Here is a 21,268-nt window from a genome sequence, read left to right on the forward strand (position 1 = left end):
TGTTAGTGCAGTGGTGGCCTCGTGATCATTTGCTCCTTTACTGGGATTACTGGGGCAACCAACAAAACACATGGCTTTATTCAGCCAGTTTTTGACATGGCCTGGGTAACAAGCTGGCTTACAGGTCTGACAGCTGACTGAGATGAGAGAAACGAGGTGCCTCCCAGAGTTGGTGCACACCAGTGCTGTAACTAACCGTGGCAGCAAATACGGGGTAGCAACAGCCCCCTTTCTCAGAACTCGAGGAGAGGGCATCACAGTTGCAAAGAGACCTTGAAAATAGTGTTGAACAGGACTAAACTGCAGCCAAGCACAAGCATCTCAGGACTATGGACTCTTTACTCTCTGCCCTTCCTTTCATGTGACACCAACTGGTGGGTTTATGTGAAGAAGGAGGATAACTCCCCAAGCCTGTGTGCATGAGGTGGACACGGGGAAGCTTGCTCAGTCTCTCCCTGGGGTCCAGGTAGTCCTGTGAGGCTGCAGGGCTTGTGTTCATCTTCTCCTAAGGACAGCAACTGGACAAGCCTCAGGGACCCGCCAGGGCAGAGCTCAGCTTTTCTGCCTCTCATCTGAACTCCAGATCAGGTCCTTCTGGGGTTAGCTCCTTTCTTTGCCTCTGTTTCTTGGGACTGCTCCTATGATGCACTGTAATCAACTAACTGCGGCTCTTCTGTGGCCTTTACTCTCTTCGGGACAAATTATCCTGATTTAGCCTGTACCAACCAGCGTGACTAGGGGCTCAGTTCTGCTTCTTCCTTCATTTGCTTTGGGCCTGAACTGCTGTTTCCTTTGCTGTACTTCATTAAACCCACCTTGATTTAGGCACAGTGGTGTCTGTGTGGTGTTCACGGTGCTGGTCAAAATTGTTTTCACAGTTGACGTTGTTGTGTTTCATATAAAGATTTGTGCTTTAGGTTATATTTGGGAATACAAGACTTAGAGAAAAGTCCTTGGAAGACAGAGGAAGGACTGTCGGGATGCTGGCGTCTTTGCCCTAGGACACAGGATGCAGTTTAGATTAGCCTGACTGAAGGAAACTTCACTCTGGATGTGTGTTGCTCTTCCTGGAATTCCACCATCTCCTCCGATGCCATTGCTGCTGTGCTTACTGCTCAGAAATAAAATGTTGAGGGGCTGGGAAGACGGCTTGTCTGTTAAAGAGCACTGTTTGCTCTTCTAGAAGGTTGAGTGCCTACTGTTTTTTTAAGGCAGCTAATAATTGTCTGACTCCAGTTCCAGGGGAATCTAACATCCTCTTCTGGCCTCCATGAGCACTGCACATATGTGATGCACATGACACACATGCAGGAAAGACACCCAAACACACAAAATATATGTTAGAAAATTTTAAATAATAAAGAGAACTGTCTGTGGCTTTTCTCTGGGCTTCTTTTCAGTGATAGTAAGACGCTGATGAGTCTGAAGACGGGCTGATGAGGAGAGGGCCTTGGTGCCTGGTCCAGAGTTGTTGAATGTGTGGAATAACTACGGTTTGGGAAAACAAAAAGGGTTATGGTTAAATGTTAAAGATATCTCAAATGAAGGTGCAGTCACTTGTTGGTTGTTTTTCTTCACTCCCTGTAGGTGCGTGCTATTATGATGCCAATCAGTCTATGTATGTCTTTGGAGGCTGTACCCAGAGCAGTTGCAATGCTGCCTTCAATGACCTCTGGAGGCTCGACCTAAATAGCAAAGAGTGGATTCGACCGTTGGCCTCAGGTAAGTGATGGACTGCTGACCTCTGGCCTCTCACAAAGGACTTGTTGGCATATGTTACTAGTGTCCCGCGTTCTTTGTCACATCTGCTATGTAAATGCCTAGGGTCATATGCTCATCTAAATCTTTGCAGTAAAAATAAAATTATAGATGGTGCACATCTTTAATCCCAGCACTTGGGAGGCAGAGGCAGATGGTTCTCTGTGAGTTCTAGGTCAGCCTGGTCTACATAGAGAATTCCAGGGCTGTCAGGGCTACATAAAGAGATTCTGTATAAATAAATAAGTAAGTAAGTTTGTGTTGTGGTGTCGATATGAGTGCTGGTGCCTGCCCAGCATCACCGTGGCACTGTGTGATCCATGGTGTGGTTTTCTCAGGGTTTTCTCAGGTGTGATTTCTGTTTGGAATGAAGTTGAAGAACAGAACAGAGTCGTGAGAACCATAGTTGGCTGACAGGAGCTATTGTCCCAGAGCTGAGGTCTCTGAATAACACTTGTTCTTGCCAGCTCAGATATTCGGGGAGTGTATAGGACATGCCTCTGCTGGTTACTCGGGAGTGTGGGAAGATTTCATAGTAGGTGCATTCCTACCCAGTCCCAGGATGGCAGAATTACTCTGGAAAACAGATTCCTTTTATCCTTTTGATTTAATCTTTCCTTAAAAAGGCAACAACAAAAAACAGTTGTTTTTGCACTCGTGAGACTGTCCTGTCAAATTTAAGTGTCAGTCCTAAGATTGGAGGTGCTGGTGCCGTGGAGAAGTTGAGCCTCTGGGGTGTTAGCTGCTCTGCTAGATTCATTGGCAGGCATTCCCGAACACTCGTCACTTAGCTTTTCAAGGATGGAACTGAGGCTCGGCACCAAGGAGACTTGGGTTCTCCTTGGGCTCTTGTCACTTACCTAGACCTTGCCTTGCCAGTTGGCTTAGGTTGGATCTGCTTGGCCTTTTAGGAAGGACACTGGTGAGGAGGCAGGAGCTTCCCTTCTGGCATGGTCTCAGTTCTTAGTGAGTGTGACTTAGCGTACCTCCCAGAAGTATGGATTGCATGATCCCGTCTTGAAGGCTGGGAAGGCCAGTCATGCTCCCCGTGTTTGCAGAACCGCCACTGGGAGGCTGTGGCCAGAGGCCTAGCTCTTCCACAAATATAAGCAGATAGGGCAGGAGGTGCACACAGGTTATCAAGAGTACTGGGGGCAGGCGTGGGCTGTGCAGGGCTGTATAAACGTTGAAACACTTTTAAAATGTAGCACCCTGTAGCCACTATACCTGACATCGGGCTGAGGTGCCATTTCTCAGCAGCCTTGATTTTCCCAGTCTCAGTGCCGGTTCTGTTGCATCGTGTAACCTCCCTACACACCTTGCTAATCTGCCATGGGTATCATTCCTTCCTTTGCAAATGGAGCTCTGGGCTGGGCACCTTCAAATACACATGAAACTTGGCTGGGCGGTGGTGGCGCACGCCTTTAATCCCAGCACTTGGGAGGCAGAGACAGGTGGATTTCTGAGTTCGAGGCCAGCCTGGTCTACAGAGTGAGTTCCAGGACAGCCAGGGCTACACAGAGAAACCCTGTCTCAAAAAAACAAAAACAAAACAAAACAACAACAAAAAAGATACACGTGAAACTTTATTCTTTTTAATAAACCACTAAGTTTTTGTTGTCATATAAAATGTATTTATTTCCAACTATGTAGCATGGGGAAGGTATGTGCTTATGAGCACCAGTGCTGGCAGAGTCCAGAAGAAGCTGTCAGATTGCTGAGCCGGAGTTGAGGCAGTTTTGAGCAACCAGCATGGATGTTAAGATCCACACTTAGTCTCTGCATAAGCGGCACATGCTGTCTCTCCAGCCTGGTAAACCACTAAGTGTAAAGACAGTGCTTTGAGTTCCACATTCTAGCTGGTTTGCTAATTCAGAGTGTACATAGAAAATGTCATTGAGATGGTTCTCTTTAGGTTGGCTGATTGACTTGTTGGTTGGTTGACTGTTGGGGACAGAGTCTCTTATATCTCAGGCTGGTCTTGAACTCCTGATCTTTCTGCCTCTGTTACGTGCTAGGACTATGCCTGTTTCCTTTTTAAACATTCAAGCTACTGAATGTTTAAAGTCATTTTTTATAGAATGCCATAAACTGGCCTCAAGCTCACAGATCTCCTGCTTCTGCTTCCTGAGTGCTGGGATAAAAGGCATATGCCACCACCACCTGGCTGAGATAACTATTTAAACAAAAGTCCAAACAACTGTTTGCTAAAAACAATCTTATGAAATTCTCATTTAGGCTGAGATCCCCTGGAAAGATTCTCTGAAAGAATGTGTGTTGTGTGTGCTCTCCTGAGTCCCAGCTCCAACCACTTCTAACTGAAACACTGGGCTCTTACTGAACAAACCTCAAGTTGTTTGTGTGTGCTGCTGTATCTGGCTGCCCTGTTGTAGTGCACTGAAGGGAGGGTGCTGGCGCTGTTCTTCTGGTGCTGGCCAAGAGGCGGTTTTGTAGAGGTTGAATGTGTGTCACCAGCTGTATGACCAGATCAAGATTCATATGCAAAGACTCTTGGGCAGCAAAGGGAAGATGTGTTACACGAGTCAAAAGCTGACGGTTGTCGCATCATCGCGAGTGTCTTAGTCGCTTTGCTATTGCTGTGAGAACAAAGAAAACACTGGGTGCTTGCTTACAGTTCCGAAGGCTAGGCCATTATCATTATAGCATGGCAGAGCACGGCAGTGCACATGTGCTGGAGCAGTAGCTGAGGCTACAGCCTGATCCGTAGGCCAAGGGAGACTGGGCTTCTAAAACCTCAAAGTCCACTACCCACATTGACACACAAACAAGGCCACACACATGGGGCCGTTTGCATTTAAACCACCGCAGTGAGTAGAGGAGAGAATGGTGACCAGGGTCTGAAATGGAGCTGAGCTTTTCAGGATTTTCTTTTTTCTTTTTTTTCTTTTTTTTGGTTTTTCGAGACAGGGTTTCTCTGTGTAGTTCTGGCTGTCCTGAAACTCACTCTGTAGACCAGGCTGGCCTCAAACTCAGAAATCCGCCTGCCTCTGCCTCCCAAGTGCTGGGATTAAAGGCCGCCGCCACCACCACCTGGCTTTTCAATTGGGATTTTCAAGAGAGCAATATAAAGATCTGATTTAGGTTCCAAAGAACTCAGCCAGGCTGTGGTGGCACATGCCATTAATCCCAGGCAGAAGCAGGTGGATCTCTGAGTTCAAGCCTACTCTGGTCTACAGAGTGAGTTCTACTCCAGCCAGGAATACATAGAAAAACCAAACCAAAACGAAACAAAAATCTCCAAAATCTCCAAGAATGCTCTGTTGCTTCCTGGATATCAGAAAGCAATGAGGTAGATCAAAGCGATCAGGCTGGAGGCTTTCTCACAGTCAGAGCAGTGTGGAGTCTGGGTAGTCACGGTGTGGAGAGGATGAGACGCTGGCTCTGCTGGCTCTCTATGTGCTGGATTGGATCTAGGAGAGAGGGCCAGTCGTTCACATCTTGTGTAGCTAGATACAAAGTAGACGCTTTCTGGGGAGCGGGATACATAGTAGAGAGAAGTGTGGGTGTGGTTCTTTTACGTTTCGTGGGGCTCACGTAGCCTCAGCTGACCTTGATTCCTGTGGCAGAGGTTGAACTTGAACATTTATGCTTCCATCTTCATATAAGATTACAGATGTCATTAATCCCACTAAATCTGCAGCAAGCTTTAATTAAATACTGGCCAGGATGATAGATTCTGGCCAGGTCCATTCAGAGTTCCCAGAAAATGGCCACGAGCTACATCAGCCAGGTGCTTAGAAAGGCAGCTCACTTTGTCCAGTTGGGGGCAAGCATACATCCTGACATCCTTCTGCCTACACATCTCCTGTCATACTTCCTGCCTACCTGTGATTAAGCACATCTGGTGCAGGTGGGTCAACTATACTTGTAGGAAGTGAAAACATGTGTTATTATGAGAACAGCAGCATCCAGCATCTCAAGAAGCATGTGTCCTTGGGCAAGGGGCTGGTAGTGATCTCTAGATGAGAAACGCTGCCAGTTCAGAAAGGTAGGAGCAGAAGGTTGGAATCAGCTAGAGTGTTCCGCATGTGGTTTGTAGAGTGGGAGAGTAAGGTGCCAAGTGACATGGCATGGGACTGGGAGGGCGGGTGTGTGCATTGCATAGTCTTTGGCTTATGTATGCCCCTGTCTCTGGGGCATGGGGATATATGCACTGGAGTGCCGCCACCCAAGAAGACCAGAGGGGCTGAAGCTGGAGTTACAGGTGAGAAAGCTGCCTGGTGTTGATGCTGAGAACTGAACGAAGTCCTCTGGAAGAACGCTAGGTGCCACTCAGCCATGTTGATTTTTCCCGGTTTTTTTGAGACAGGATGTCTCTGGAACTCACTCTGTAGACCAGGCTGGTCTTGAATTCAGAGATCCACCTACCTCTGTCTCCTGAGTGCTGGCATTAATTAAAGGCATGCACCGCCACCACCACCAGGCTATTATTGCTTTTTTGAGACAGGGTTTCATTCTGCAGCCTTGGCTGACCCAGGAATCACCATGTAGACCAGGCTGGTCTTGAACTCATAGAGATCCATGTTGCTGGGTTAAAGATGTGTTCTACCAGCCCATAGAGATGTTAGTTGCAGTTTTATGGAGTGTATTTTCCAAATGTGAAGGTGAATACCTGTAATCCCCATACTTGTTAAGCAGAGGCAGGAGGATTACTGCAAGCTTGAGGTCAGCCTGGTCTGAATAGTGAGTTCTAGGCCATCTATCACTCTGACTTTATAGCATGTCTGAATGACAGTGACAGTGGTCTTCTGGAGGAGGTAACTGAGCAGACAGAGGGGAATTGTCGAGTGAAGGAGTTGACACTTATTGATAGGAGTAGGGGTGTGGGTCCGGCTGCTGGCGGGGGTGGGGTGGGGTGGGGCAGACTTTGTACTGACTGTTTTCTCACTCATGAAATAGTGGGGGGGAGGAGTCGTCAGAAGTCATGGTACTTGTGAATGAACAGAAGTCTAGTCTTTGCCAAAGTAGTCCTAAGAAACTAGCTGACCTTCTAGAATTGTACAGAGGTGGCACCTTAATTCTTTGTTTGTTTTTTTTTTTTTTTGGTTTTTCGAGACAGGGTTTCTCTGCATAGTCCTGGCTGTCCTGGAACTCACTCTGTAGACCAGGCTGGCCTCGAACTCAGAAATCCGCCTGTCTCTGCCTCCCAAGTGCTGGGATTAAAGGCGTGCGCCACCACCGCCCGGCGGCACCTTAATTCTTAATGAGGTTTGTGTGGCTTAGCCTATGTTTAATTCCTAGAGTACATAAACTTAAGTGTGTGTTTCAAAAGACTAATGCTTAAACCAGTTTCTCAAATAAATCACCTATAATGCAAACTGAAACTGATTCCATTACCTTTTTAATAACAACTGTAAGTCATACTGCCCTTTTCATTGCTTTAATGCGAGATAAAATTATTCATTTAGCATTGGAGAGTTCTGTCTTCAAAACTTCCTAAAGATTACCCCACTGTCATGTGCAGAAAAGGCGAACACTCGAGTTGGTTTGGCTGTCTTCTCAGCTAGCAGCAGCTCAGTGCTGTGCTGATGGAGTCTCTGCGTAGGAACTCTGTGGAGCCAAGCCCTGGGCACTGTGTCATTTTCCCTCTTTCTCCCAGAGGATCTTCCGAGGATTTTTTTTTTTTAATCACTTCCCAGTTTCTGTACCTTCATGTGGAGTTCCCAGTACTGGCTTGTGGGTTCAGAATCTTGTTTTAGAAGAATTTATATCCAAAGACAAAAGGTTTGCAGTCTGCTTGTCTGTTTACTTCAGCCCCACATTCTCAACTCTGTGTCTCTGGACTTCATAGCTTCTGTGTGCTTCCTAGCTCTCTGTACAGAGAAGTAAGAAAGACTACAAGCTCCTAGACAGTAGATATGGCAGGTCGTCTTCACATCTCTGCATGCTTAGGTGTAGAGTCTTTAGTCCCATAGGAGACTCCCTTTCCGAATGTGCAGAGTTGTGGACGGGATGGTGGATCTGGGGGGGGTGGGTGGTATATGTATATGTGCAGGTGTGAATACACACATGGAAGCCAGACGAGGGTGTCAGGTGTCCTCTATCACTCTCTGCCTTTGAGGCAGGGTCTTTTCCTGAACATAAAGCTCACTTTAGGGGGTGGGAGTTGGGTAGGCTGACAGCCAGCAAACCCCAATAGTCTTCCTGTCTCTACCTCCACAGCACTTAAGTGCTCCTAAGACTTTACCCAGCTTGTTACATGAATCTGGGACTCCAGTTCAGGGCCTTGGAGCTGCCAAAGCAAACACTGAGCCGCCTCGCCGGCCTCCTGGATCTGTACTTTCAAAAGAGACACATGGGCCAGTTAGGTAGCTCAGCAGTACCAAGCATAGTGACCAGAATTTGATCCTCAGTACCCAAATGGTAGAAGAGGACAGCCAGTTCTTGCAGGTCTTCCTCTGAGCTCCGCATGTGCACCGTGGCACACGTACACAAGCACATCAACATAAAGAAAACGCACCTGTAGGCAGGCAGGTCCTCTGTTAGGGCCGCTGTGAGTCCACCTAGCCCTTTTCTAGTTTGTTTGTTTGTTTGTTTGTTTGTTTATGTTTTGGGACAGGGTCTCACTGTATAGCTCTGGCTATCCTGGAATTTGAAACATGACTAGGCTGGTCTTAAATTCAGGTCTGCCTGCCTCTGCCTTCTGGGTGCTGGAATTAAAGGTGCGCATCATCACACACAACCTTAAATAGTTTATTGTTAATTGTTACCCAGAAAAATGTTCTGAGACTCTGGAACTGGCGGAGGTAGAGTGGCTGTTTATCAATTGATAAGCACTGAGCACCTGGAAGGAGACTTATGCATCTTTAAAGTACAAGTTCCTGCTGTTGTCTCAACCGCAGGTAGTAGTTTCTTTTTATGTGTCCGGGTGTTTTGCCTGTATATATGTCTGTGTGCATATATGTCTTATGTCTTATGTGCATGCAGTGACCAAGGAGGCCACCACCCCCGATCTTCAATCACAGCACTCAGGAGGCAGAGGCAGGTGGATCCCTGAGTTCCAGGCCAGCCAGGGTTATACAGAGAAACCCAGTCTTGACAAATCAATAAAAGGGAAAAGAAAAAAAATGAAGAAGAAAAGAAAAGAGGAGGAGGAGGTGTCATCAGGTACTCTGGAACTAGAGTTACAGACCTTTGAGAGCCACCATGTGGGTGCTTGGAATGGAGGCACTGCTCTAACCACTGGGCTGTCTCTTCAGCCCTTAATCCTATTGTTTTATCTTTTAGTTCGGCTTTGTTTGTGAATGAGAAGGCTCAGTTCTACCATTAGGTGTTTTGAGTTTTTTGTTCGTTTGTTTTGTTTTGTGGTTACCAAATGTATCCCTACTAAAATGTCCTTGGCTCCTCCCATTAGCCTTTGACTCCAAGTCATTTAGTCCAACCGAGGAGCCTTTTACATTCTTTCTTATTCAAAATCTCACAGTGTCACTGAAAATAAAGCAGAATCCCCCCCCTTTCAAGTCTTTACCATGTCCTCCTGGTTGCTCTCGGGTTCCCTGTGCAGTGGCTCGCCTAAATCACCCAGCACTGTCTCTCTTCATTCTCAGGTATCCGTGGAATCTCCTAACGCCATCCTGTGGCTTAGGACACAGGGAACTTCATTTTGTATGTCATCTTATGTGTCTCTGGTACCATCTATATGTTAACCTTTTATGAAGTTGTAGAAATCCATTCTCATTGTGGAATCACAGGTTTTTATCCTGTGGCACTTCTAACTTACGCTTTCTCAATGTACTGGTTTGAATAAGCCTAACGTGTCTGAAGACTTGGCTCATAGTCTCTTGTGGAAAAGATACCTGCTCTTGTGAGGCAGATGAGCGTGTGATTGGTCATTTATTGACTTGTAGGTGTCAGCTTGACTTCTGGGTAGGAGACTGCTTTGTCCTTTAGAGCTCAGAAGGTCTCCTGGACCTTGGGAATGAGATTGAACTTCCCTCCCTAGAATCTATATTTCTGACAGGTAGAGGCTTGGAACTTTCTCTCTCCCAGTCTCTGTCAGTACCTTTGTATAGAGTATGGCTCTGCTCTCTGTGCTCTCTCTGCCAGTGCCTTTGTATTGTGTGTACTGAGTGTTGAGTGTGTATTTTGTGCCTTTGTATTAAGTATGTTGAGTGTGTGTTGAGTGTGTGTTGAGTGCCTCTGTATTGAGTGTAGCTCTACCCTGTGTGCTCTTTTGGCACCATTGCTATTTTAATATACTTTCTGAAATCTTAAAATGCTATTTGATTGACATATGTCAGTGAAAAGTTAACTGTGTTTATGTGAAGAATGAATGTTTTTTTTTTCTTTAAAAAAAAAAAATAAAACCCACACTTGTTGGGCATCAGTGGTGCAAGCCTTTAATCCCAGCATTTGGGAGGCAGAGGCAGGAGGATCTCTTAGTTCATAGCTAGCCTGGTCTACAGAGTTCACAACAGCCTGGACTACACAGAGAAAAACCTTGTTTCAAAAAAATGAAGCAAACCAAACCCCTAGGCCCCACCCTTGTTATGGCGAGGTGATGCAAACGTGAGTGCTCTGTAGCACGTATGGAGTGCCGAGGAGTCTCTGAGGTGTTTCTACCTTCCGCCATGTAGGCTCCAGGAATGAACCCCAGGACAGCAAGTGTCTTTACCATATAAATTATCCTGCTAGCACCTAAGCATTGCTTCTTGAAGACCTCACACTCTTAACAGTTGTGTACTAGTTAAAGTACCTATGACATCATGTCACGACAGTCAGAGAATGCTTACAGACTACTCTGCCAGTGTTGACACTGGCTCTTTGGTTTTGGTTCAGGCAGGGTCTCACTTTATAGACCTGACTGGCCTGGAACTCACGGATCTGCTTGTCTGTCTCAGGAGTGCTGGGATTAGAGGATTTATTGGCTTGGTGAGTGGTGGCACTGGAGAGATGGTATCTTAGGTAGGGTTTTATTGTTGTGAAGAGACACCATGACCAAGGCAGCTCTTATGAAGGTAGCTAATTGTTGGAGGAAGTGTGTCACTGTGGAGGTGGGCTTTAAGGTCCTGTGGTCAAGCTTCGCCCAGTAAAGAGAGACCCTCCCCCTGACTGCCTGTGGGAGATAGTATCCTTCTGGCTGCCTTAGGATCACAATGTAGAACTCTGAGCCCCCTCTCCAGCACCATGCCTGCCTGGATGCTGCCATTCTTCCTGCCATGATGATAATGGACTGAACCTCTGAAACTGTAAGCCAGCCCCAATTAAATGTATGTTTGCCTGTCCATCCCTCCTGCTTCCATCCTGTATTTGCAGGTGAGCTTGCTCTGTCCTGTTGGGAGGCAAGGGGACACAGTAGGAGAAGCTTATGTCCAGGCACCTTTCATGGGGTAGGTCTGGCCTTGGTCAGCTCCTGCCTTCCTTTCTTGCGTTGACAGGCAGTTGAGCCTGAGGCATAGAGCATGTGCTCCATGTGTCCTCCCCCCTCTGGCTGGCTCAGCGCAGCCGCAGAGGAAGTGTGCTCCATGTGTCCTCCCCTCTCTCTCTGGCTGGCTCAGCGCAGCCGCAGAGGAAGTGTGCTCGATTCAAGGGCCTTTCCACTTGTCATTGCTGGCTCTGGTTTCCCCTTACTGTGTTAACAGATTACTTTGGGTGGTAGCTTTGCCTTGTTCCTCTGGCCTGATCAGTCCTGGGACAGTGTGTGCCTGTGGTCTCGGGGTCTATGCGGAAAAGCAGAGGGAAGAAAGGAATTCTTCAGATTCTGAGGTCTTTCTAGAACACATACTTTTTGGAGGTGGATGGTATTCTGTGCTGATGGAGAGAAGAGCAGGAACTACCCCATACAATCTGAGTGACCTGTGGTCCTCTAGGAACAGTCAATAGACTAAGGTATTTCAGAGTTAGTGGGGGTTTCCTGTTTTTCTGTGACTACCAACATTGTCTTCACTGTGAATGGAGCTGCTTAGAAGGCGCCTCTGACTCGGGCTACAATGAACAAGTTACCAGATGCACCTCTCCTGCCTCAGAAAGAGCCTGCAGTGGAGACAAGGAGTCCTCACCGTTTTTCATGTTATTAATTTTTAGCTGGTAAACGTTGCCCTGTTGATGCAGTGATCTTTCATGTGGCTTTATGGGCACTGGGAACAATGCCCAGGGAGCTCTTTCTGCTCATGCCCCTGGCCTACTTCTCACGGCAGGTACTGAGGTTTATGCCATCGGGACATTCTGTAAACTGCTCGGGATGTTTTTCAGGGCATGGGTGTGGGCGTAAGAGTGAAGATGTATACCTGTAGCTGGCGGTGGAGACATGGCTGTGTTCCAGCACATAGCCTGAGACTAGAAGGTTGAAGCAAAGTCAAGGCCCACAAAACACAGGGATATCCCATCTCAAAACAAAGAAAACCATATAGTGAAACTTTGACTAAGACTATACATACATACATACATACATACATACATACATACATACATACGTACATACCCTCAAGCTCTAATGTCAGTGAATTCTTGTGTCAATTAATGACATGTCTGATCTTGTTGAAAGACGGGGGAAATTGGAGAGACAAGTTTACAGTAAGAAAGCCAGGCATGGTCTCACACACATACACACCACACACACACATACACACACACACACACACACCTCCAATCCCAACACTTGAGAGGCAGAGGCAGGTAGGTCTCTGATTTCTATGCTAGCCTGGGCAGCCAGGGCTACATAAAAAGACCCTGTTTTAAAACTATAAAAGAGAAGTGTTTGGATTTATTATGTTGTGATGGCAGCCACTGCTTCCAGGCTGTGTCATGATTACAGAGAGGCAGCTCTGTCCCACCATAGGAGGAACCTCTTATCAGGAGACTTCCATGTGATAGGTTTCAGTTTAGCAAATGTTTTCATAAGAAATAGTCCCTCTGACCCAGGATAATCTGTTATCAGAGAAGCAGAGCAACTCATTTCTGCAGTGTGCTAAGCAAACCCATTGGGGTAAAATAGATGACAGATGACAACTCTCCCCCCAAGGCCTTTAGCCCAGACAGATAGATATGTGTTGTGTTGTCCTGTGGCCCTCAGAGCCCCTGAAGCTGGAATTACTGGCAGGATGAGTGCTGGGAACTGAAGTCAGGTTTCCTGGGAGAGCAGTGAGCACTCTTAACCAATGCACCATCTCTGTCTTCAAGAGGACAGTGTTTACTCCTGGTTTCAGGGCAGTTTAGCCCATGTCCTCTTTAAAACACAACATGCAATTCAACACACGGGTGCCTATGAGCTGAACAGTTTTTTGCTTGCTGCTTTTCTTTTGAAATCATTAGCATGCTATTGAGCTCCATCTCAGACTTTGCTTCTGACGCGTCCGTCCCTCATGTCTCGGCCTGGATCAGCTTTCAAAATCACCGACTATTAACAAATCACAAGTGTAGCTGGAAGTCTTTTGTCTAAAAGTCAATAGTGGGAACAATCTGGGTTTGCTTTTATTTACTTTGCAGTAACTATAGAAGATGGTGACCAGGGAAATACTTATATATTTAAAATGCTAATTTATTTTAATAACCCTTTAATCAGAACTTTTGTAAAGTAAAACCCATTATCTGTCATTATCCTATTATTAAAATGAAAGGGTTCATATAGTCACATGCATAATATACACATGTAAGGGGATGCGAATCACTATGAGTTTATATGGATTATAAAAGGGATTCATAGCCAAGTGTGGTGATGAATGACTTCAATCCCAGCATTCGGGAGGCAGAGGCAGGCAGGTCTCTGGGTCTGAGGCCAGCCTGGTCTACAGAGTGAGTTCCTGGACAGCCATAGTTGTTACATGGAGAAACTCTCTTAGTTTAGGTTATACTGCTGTGAACAGACACCATGTCCAACGCAACTCATATAAGGACAACATTTAACTGGGACTGGCTTACAGGTTCAGAGGGTCAGTCCATTATCATGATGGTGGGAGCATGGCAGCATCCAGGGAGGCATGGTGCAGGAGGAGCTGAGAGTCCTACTTCTTGTTCCTAAGGTAGCTAGGAGAAGACTGGATTCCAGGCAGCTTGGGATAAGAGTCTTAAAGCCCATGTCCACGATGGCACACTTCCTCCAACAAGGCCATACCAGCTCCAGCAAAACCACACCTCCTAATAGTGCCATTCTCTCGACCAAGAATATTCAAACTATCACACTCTGTCTTGCAAAACCAAAATAAATAGTAAACAATAAAATAAAAGTAAAAGGGACTCATTAGAGTGGCTGCCATCATAAGGACTGGGTGGTCCAACCTGGACATCGAACACTGGAGAAGCTGAAGATGGTAACTGCTCTGCCCACTAAGCCAGATGTAGCCTTCAGTCCTTATCGGAAGGGCCGATGGAGGCAGCAGCATCAGAGATAGGGACACTGATGATCAGCACCAGCTCCCAGGTGCTGGGAGTCCAGTCTGTGCTACCATAGCCAGCAGGAGGGCTAACCCTGCCTCTGCCCTGACATTTAATCACGATGGGTTCTGGAACCAACCAAGAGATGCACCTCTGGCCAGGTCCATGAGGGTATTTCCAGACAGGGTTATCTGAGAGCAGAAGGCCCTCAGAATGGATGGCACCCTGTATGTAAAGAAGTCAGAGCTGGGTGGTGGTGGCGCACGCCTTTAATCCCAGCACTTGGGAGGCAGAGGCAGGCGGATTTCTGAGTTCGAGGCCAGCCTGGTCTACAGAGTGAGTTCCAGGACAGCCAGGGCTATGCAGAGAAAGTCTGTCTCAAAAAACCAAAAAAAAAAAAAAAAAAAGTCAGAAGAGAAAGTACTGTCACCTGCACTCTGCCTTCCAGATGGACTCCAGTCCTTGACCCACAAAATGGAAGGAACCACGAGGTATCCTATGCTTTCAGCACGAGTGTGTAACCACCACACACCCACATGAATAAGTAAAGAGGAACTGAGTTGTTTTCATGTAAATCTTAAGACTAAGGTAACAATCCTGTTTGTTGAGACTGAGTGAATTTTGAGAAAGTGATAGGCTTGTGACATTTATGAGTTCAGCCCACCCCCATCAATCACTAATCAAGAAGATGCCCTGCAGGCTTCCCTGTAGGCAGGCAGTCCACTGGAGGCATTTTCTCACTTGAAGTTCCTGCCTTGTATCAAGTAGATAGAAAATCAGTTCAGCGTTGATTCTTTCATCTGCTCAAGAATCTTACTAATCTCCAGAAATGGAATCACGGGCTCAGTATCGATGCTGTAGAGATTTTTATACAGATTACCAAATTTGTATTACAGATTGTATTTGAAGGGCTGGAGGGTGAGTTCAGGAGTTGACAGCACATACTGCTCTTGCAGAAGATCCCCAGTTCAGTTCCCAGCACCCATGTAGGCAGGCCACAGTGGCCTGGAACTAGAGCTCCATGGGGATCTGATGTCTTGTTTGCACTCATGTGCACACATCCACACAGATATACACCACACACACACCATGTACATAAATACTGAAATAAATCTTAATAAATAGAAATAAGAATTAACACTTTGGTTTGTTCCATTGTGTGGCTGCTGGGGAGACCCATGGTGTTAAGCATCAGTTTCTACAATTGACTGTAAACCATATCACCAGGTCTCGGATCAACCCACTTGCTAGTCTAGAGGGTGTAAGACACTGAGTGACGCTGCTGTCTTCTACCTATTTCTTGTTCCTTTCTTTTAACTTTTTATTGATTGTGAATGTCATGTCATTCAGCTAAGCCTAGTCATCTCATCCCTCCATATCCACCATCCACCTTGGCAACCTCCCCCCACTCCCAAAGAAAGCAAACAAATAACAAATCTAGCTGTAGAAGCTTTTTAATGATGGTTCTTAAACACTTTAACCTCCCTTTTAGCCCACCACCCACCAGAAGGAGTGGAAAAGAAAGGATAAGAGGGGAAGTGGACCTGTTTAGAAAGGTTCTTTGGAGCAACTCCATCTGTGCTGTCTGCGATCAGCAGTACAGTTCAGTTCACAGGTCAGCAGCAGCCGCTCCATCCACTCGCAAACACTTCACAGATACACCAGCAGTACAGTTCGGTAGAGTCAGGAGAACAAACACGAGTCAGCAGCGGTGGCACTACCTAGCACAGACAGCCAGGCCTCCGCCTCAGTGAGCAGGAGGGACTCAGGGAGACACCAAGAGAAGTTCTCAGCTGTGCCTCTCTCAGGGAGGTGAAGAGCAGCGAAAACTTGAGACCTAAGCACTGCACAGCTCAGCCTCTGTCACGCTGGAGTTCTTTTGAGCCCTCCAAGGGTCTTGTCTCAGCACGGATCTTCTCTCAGCACATGCATCTGTCTCAGCCGACATCACTCTGCCAGTCAGCCCAAGTCCACAGAAGGGGCAACAAACTGTAGCATACCCTGTTGTTGCCCCTTCGGGTGCTCCAGCAGCTCACCCAGCACTGCCCAGGTGAGAGGTGGGACCAGCCCACCCCTGCCTCTGCCCAAGCGAGGTGTGGGAACCACTCTTGAGAGTTGCAGCTAGTGTGGGGCAGGGCCAACTCTCCTGCTTAGCTCTTTCTTCCTTTTTTGAGGCGGGGCTTCTTTGTTAGCTTGGCTGTCCTGGAGCTAGACCTGTAGGCCAGGTTGGCCTTGAACCCAGAGATCTTGTTCCTCTGCTTCCCCAGTGCTGGGATTAGAGGCAGATACCATCACCACCTGGGTTTTTTTGTTTTTTGTTTTCCCTTAAAGACAGGATCTCACTCTATAGCCTGGCTTATTAGGTATTTTATTTGTGGAGTTTTGTTTTGTTTTATTTGTTTATCTCTTCCACTTTACCTATAAGGTAAAAGGTGAGGTGAAAGGGTATGAATTTGTTTTGTATTTCACAAAATGAGTCATTTTGGAATACAATAACTGAGCTAGATCATTAAAATACAATGAATTGTTAGATTTGTCTAGTTTAGTTAAGAGGCTTCAAATTATTCAACAAGAAACAATTATGGACTAAAGAAAAACAGATTATGGGGCTGGGGATATGTCTTAGTTGGTGTGCCTATGTGGCACAAAGGAAACCCTGGGTACCATCCTCAGCAGCCCATAAACTGGGCATGCTCAGTACCTATAAGGCAAAAGATAGAGACAGTAGGTCAGAAGTTTAGTGTCATACTTAGCTACATAGCAGGTGTGAGAACATCCTGGACTGCATGAGACCCTTTCTTAATAGTTTAAAAGAAAACGGAAAAAGAAAAAATTGTTGAATGATGTTCGCTCACACCTTTGCTCCCAGCACTGGGGAGGCAGGTGGATTTCTGAATTCGAGGCCAGCCTGGTCTACAGCACCAGTTTCAGGACAGCTAGGACTACACAAAGAAACCCTGTCTCAAAAAAAAAAAAAGTAAACTTTAAAATTTATTTTATGTGCTTGAGTATTTTGCCTGCATGTGTATCTGTGTTCCACATGTGGGTCTGATGCCCATGGAGTCCAGAAGAGGGCATCAGATCCCCTGAATCTGTAGTTACATGTTGTGACCTGCCATGTGGTTTCTGGGAATTTAATCCTGGTCCTCTAAAAGAACAAACCAGTGCTCTTAACTGCCTGGTAGTTTTGTTTTGTTTTTTAATATTCCAGTATTTTCTGACCCGTAGATATTGGGGCAAATTACTCTGACCATAATAACTATGAGATGCCCAGTAGGAGTCAGGGGAGATAACAATGGTCATTCCAAAACAGAAAGCTCGGGAAAGTTATATTCCTACCTACGAGATGTGTCACCTCAGCATGAGCCATTTCTTTTTTTTTTCTTTTAGATAGGGCATCACGGAGCCCGTGCTGCTCTCAAACTCTGGGTGTAGTTGAGGCTGCCCTTTGGCTAAGTTATGACAGGGTTAGAGTCCACTGAACCTGTCGTAAGTTGCTATAACTCCCAGACACCACAGCACAGCAACAACACAGAATGGTTTGTAGTGTCCGTCATTCTTTCTGTGACTATGAGACCTTTTCAAGGTGAGCGTCCTCTATTACCCAACATTCTCACTAGCCTATAAAAGCTCACATTTCCTAGGATGACCCCACTGACTGTGGCCATTGTAAAGTTAAGCCAAGGTAAGTTGGGACCTTTTGAGATGGGTGCTCATTCCACTCTACTTTCCAAAGAAAGCTGAGTACCTTTCTCTGTGTTGGGTATGAAGATGTATAAATAGTAATGGGTCTCTTAGACCTGAAAACCCAGCTTCTCCCACTTACCCTTCTGCTGTGTGACAGACATTGCCTCCCTTCTTGTCCTTCAGAGGAAAGGTGATCTGTGGGTATGCTCCCAAATCCTAACCATGGTACTGTTACCTTTTCCTAGGGTCCTATCCTTCCCCCAAAGCTGGGGCCACTCTGGTCGTGTACAAGGACTTGCTAGTGCTATTTGGTGGCTGGACAAGGCCAAGTCCCTATCCCTTACACCAACCAGAGAGATTCTTTGATGAAATTCACACGTATTCACCATCAAAAAACTGGTAAGCCCCAAAGAGAACCCAGTCTGTATCTGGAGGAAATGGGTTTCACGTGTTATGTTTTAGTTATTGTGGGTGTATGTAGGTTTATGCCACGTGTATGGAGGCCAGAGAACATCTGGAGCCACTTCTCTCTTTGAACCATGTGACTCCTAGAGATCAAGTTCAGTTTGTCAGGCTCGGTGGCAGGTGCCTTAGCCCACCAAACTATCCTGCTTCCCTCAAATGAGCTTTAAATCAATGGATTCTTTATTTCTGTGTATCAAGAACTTTTTGGAGGGGCTGGAGAGATGGCTCTGTGGTTTAGAGTGTTTCCTGGTCTTACTTCCCAGTACTCAGCTCCAAAGGATCCAACACACACACACACACATACACACACACACACACACACACACACACACACACCATAAATTCACATAGACATACATAAATATAAAAATAAATATTTTTTAAAATTACTAACAATCTTGAAAAAAATTCTTTTAACAAAATGACAGAATTCCTTGGAGAGTTTTTTTCCAGGCAGAGGGAGCATAGCAAGAGCTTAGTTATCAGTTGAGGTGTTTTGCAGTGTGCCCTTAGGACATTAAGAACCTCTCCCTCAAGGAGAAGAAGGGGAAGAGCTCCCGTTCTCTCCCCATTGGAGAGGAGCTTCCAGCTTCTGCAGCTTCCCTCCAGGAGCACAGGAGCACAGGAGCACTGTGACACAAGGACCCTCCGTGCTGCCACAGTTTCGGGTTGCTTCTCAGACACATCTTGTCTTTCTTTTTTTTTGTTTTGGTTTAGTTTTTTTTTTTTTGAGAGAGGGTCTCTCTACATTTCCTTGACTGTTCTATAACTCACTGTGCAGACCAAGCTCCCTCAGATTCACAGAGATCCTCATTCCTCTGCCTCCTGAGTTTGTTTTGGTTTGCATTGGTGTTTTGCCTGCATGTGTCGGTGTGAGGGTATCAGGTCCCCTGGGACCGCAGTTACAGACAGTTGGGAGTCACCATGTGGGTGCTGGGAAATGAACCCAGGTCTTCTCTGGAAGAGCAGCCAGCAAGTGCTCTTGACTGTTGAGCCATCTTTCCAGCCCCTAGATATGTCTGTCTTAATGACAGTAACCATTGATCAGATAAAATGACAGGTAGAACTTCCTCAGTACACCAGGCTGAAGGAGCCATGAAGCCAAATCTTGTCCTGTAGTGGTCTTCAGTTCATCCCTGGCTGTTTGCAGCCACATGAGATCCTAACATGGATGGAACCTGAAGAAAGAAGCTCATAGGAAAGCCATGACCGCCCCGGGCTCTGCACCCATTCTCGTCCTCTCCGTGCTAGCTAGGAAGGTGACAGGCTGTGTTCTTAGTGGACCACTCACTCCTCTGTGTCTTACACTTTGAAGATGGAGCAGGTGGTTCTGACTTGTGCTTCCTTCCCCTGCTTTCTGTTAGGTGGAACTGCATTGTCACCACGCACGGGCCTCCTCCCATGGCTGGCCATTCCTCCTGCGTGATAGGTGATAAAATGATTGTCTTCGGTGGCTCCTTAGGATCCCGGCAGATGTAAGTATTTCCAATTGCTTCATGCTAACCAGAAGGTAGAAACTCAACGGGCAGTGGTGGCGCACGCCTTTAATCCCAGCACTTGAGAGGCAGAGGCAGGTGGATTTCTGAGTTCGAGGCCAGCCTGGTCTACAGAGTGAGTTCCAGGAAAGCCAGGGCTACACAGAGAAACCCTCTGTGTGTGTGTGTGTGTGTGTGTGTGTGTGTGTGTGTGTGTGTGTATGTGTGTGTGTGTGTGTGTTGGGGGGGGCTATTTACTGTCTGAGTGCTCTGCTGCATATACATCTGCAGGCCAGAAGAGGACATCAGATCCCCTTACAGATGGTTGTGAGCCACCATGTGGTTGCTGGGGATTGATCTCAGGACCTCTAGAAGAGCAGTCAGTGCTCTCTCTTTTTTTTTTTTTTTTTTTTTTAAGATTTATTTATTTATTGTATGTATATGAGTACACTGTCGCTGTCTTCAGACACACCAGAAGAGGTCATCAGATCCTATTAGAGATGGTTGTCAGCCACCATGTGTTTGCTGGGAATTGAACTTGGAACCTCTGGAAGAGCAGTCAGTGCTCTTAACCACTGAGCCCTCTCTCCAGCCCCAAGAATTTCTTTCTGTTTAGTACAATGGAGTCAAGTTCCTGTGAAGGCTCCTTCTTGTTCTGTGCCTATAGAAGGCCATCTTTCAAGAAGCAGGATGGTTTACTGCCCAACTTAGACCCTTCAGGAGAAGGGAAAAGGTATATCTACAGGATGGGTAGAAACTGTGGACTCTTCAAATGGGATAGGAGATTGGGAAAGTGAATTAGAAAGAGGAACCTGTCAGGGAGACAGGTCCCCAGCCCCCGCCTTCTGTGTCAGTCAGGACAGCAAGTCCGTCTGGGTCACTGGCATGGGTAGGAGCCACAGGAGTTTCCTGTGTGCCCTGAATAAAATGGGGGGGGGGGGTCATTGCAGCTGGTCATGGTGTCACGCCTTCTAATCCCAGCACCCGGAGGCAGAAGCAGGTGGATCTCTGTGAGTTTCAGGACAGCCAGGGCTACAGAAAGAAACCCTGTCTCAAGGGGGGGGGGGGGGGCGGGAGGGAGGGAGGGAGAGAGAGAGAGAGAGTGTGAGTGTGAGTGTGGGTGAGTGTCTTTGCAGACCCAAGCTTGCCCTATGACGGGACCAAGCAGCTTCATGTTTTAAAATAGTTAAGGAGGGGCTCAGGATCATCCTCAGCCTTGCAGCAGTGTGAGGCCAGCCTGGGGTACCTGAAAATGCAGCAGTGTGAGGCCAGCCTGGGATATGTGAAAATCTGTTTTTTTAAAATGGAAAACAATAAAACAATAAAAAAATTAAAAGGAAAACAATACAAAAACAGAAATGTAAATTAAATATAAAGTATTTATGGAGAAGAACAAAAGGAACTGCCCTGTAGGGTTTAAATTTGGGAGTACTTTACATCATTGTATGTAAATAGAAGACCTTAAAGAGACAACCAGAAACTGAGACGCCAGCCAGAAACCAGGCATACATTGATTGTCTTCCTTCCTTCTTTCTCTCTCTCTCTCTCTCTCT

At 46.5% G+C, this 21,268-nt stretch overlaps 1 protein-coding gene across 2 annotated transcripts in view; it reads left to right on the forward strand.

The window, feature by feature from the left end:
• Fbxo42 (F-box protein 42) overlaps positions 1–21,268 on the forward strand; it is a 60,407-nt gene that overhangs the window by 31,037 nt on the left and 8,102 nt on the right. The window contains exons 4-6 of one of the 2 annotated variants that reach the window (XM_028754025.1): positions 1,588–1,722; positions 18,021–18,174; positions 19,605–19,715. In XM_028754025.1, the coding sequence (XP_028609858.1) occupies positions 1,588–1,722; positions 18,021–18,174; positions 19,605–19,715 (400 nt within the window). The remainder of the gene's footprint in view (positions 1–1,587; positions 1,723–18,020; positions 18,175–19,604; positions 19,716–21,268) is intronic. The other variant, XM_028754026.1, reaches the window with a different exon arrangement.

The sequence above is a fragment of the Grammomys surdaster genome, unplaced genomic scaffold, assembly GCF_004785775.1.
Source record: "Grammomys surdaster isolate TR1022 unplaced genomic scaffold, NIH_TR_1.0 125977, whole genome shotgun sequence".
Classification (NCBI taxonomy): Eukaryota; Metazoa; Chordata; class Mammalia; order Rodentia; family Muridae; genus Grammomys; species Grammomys surdaster.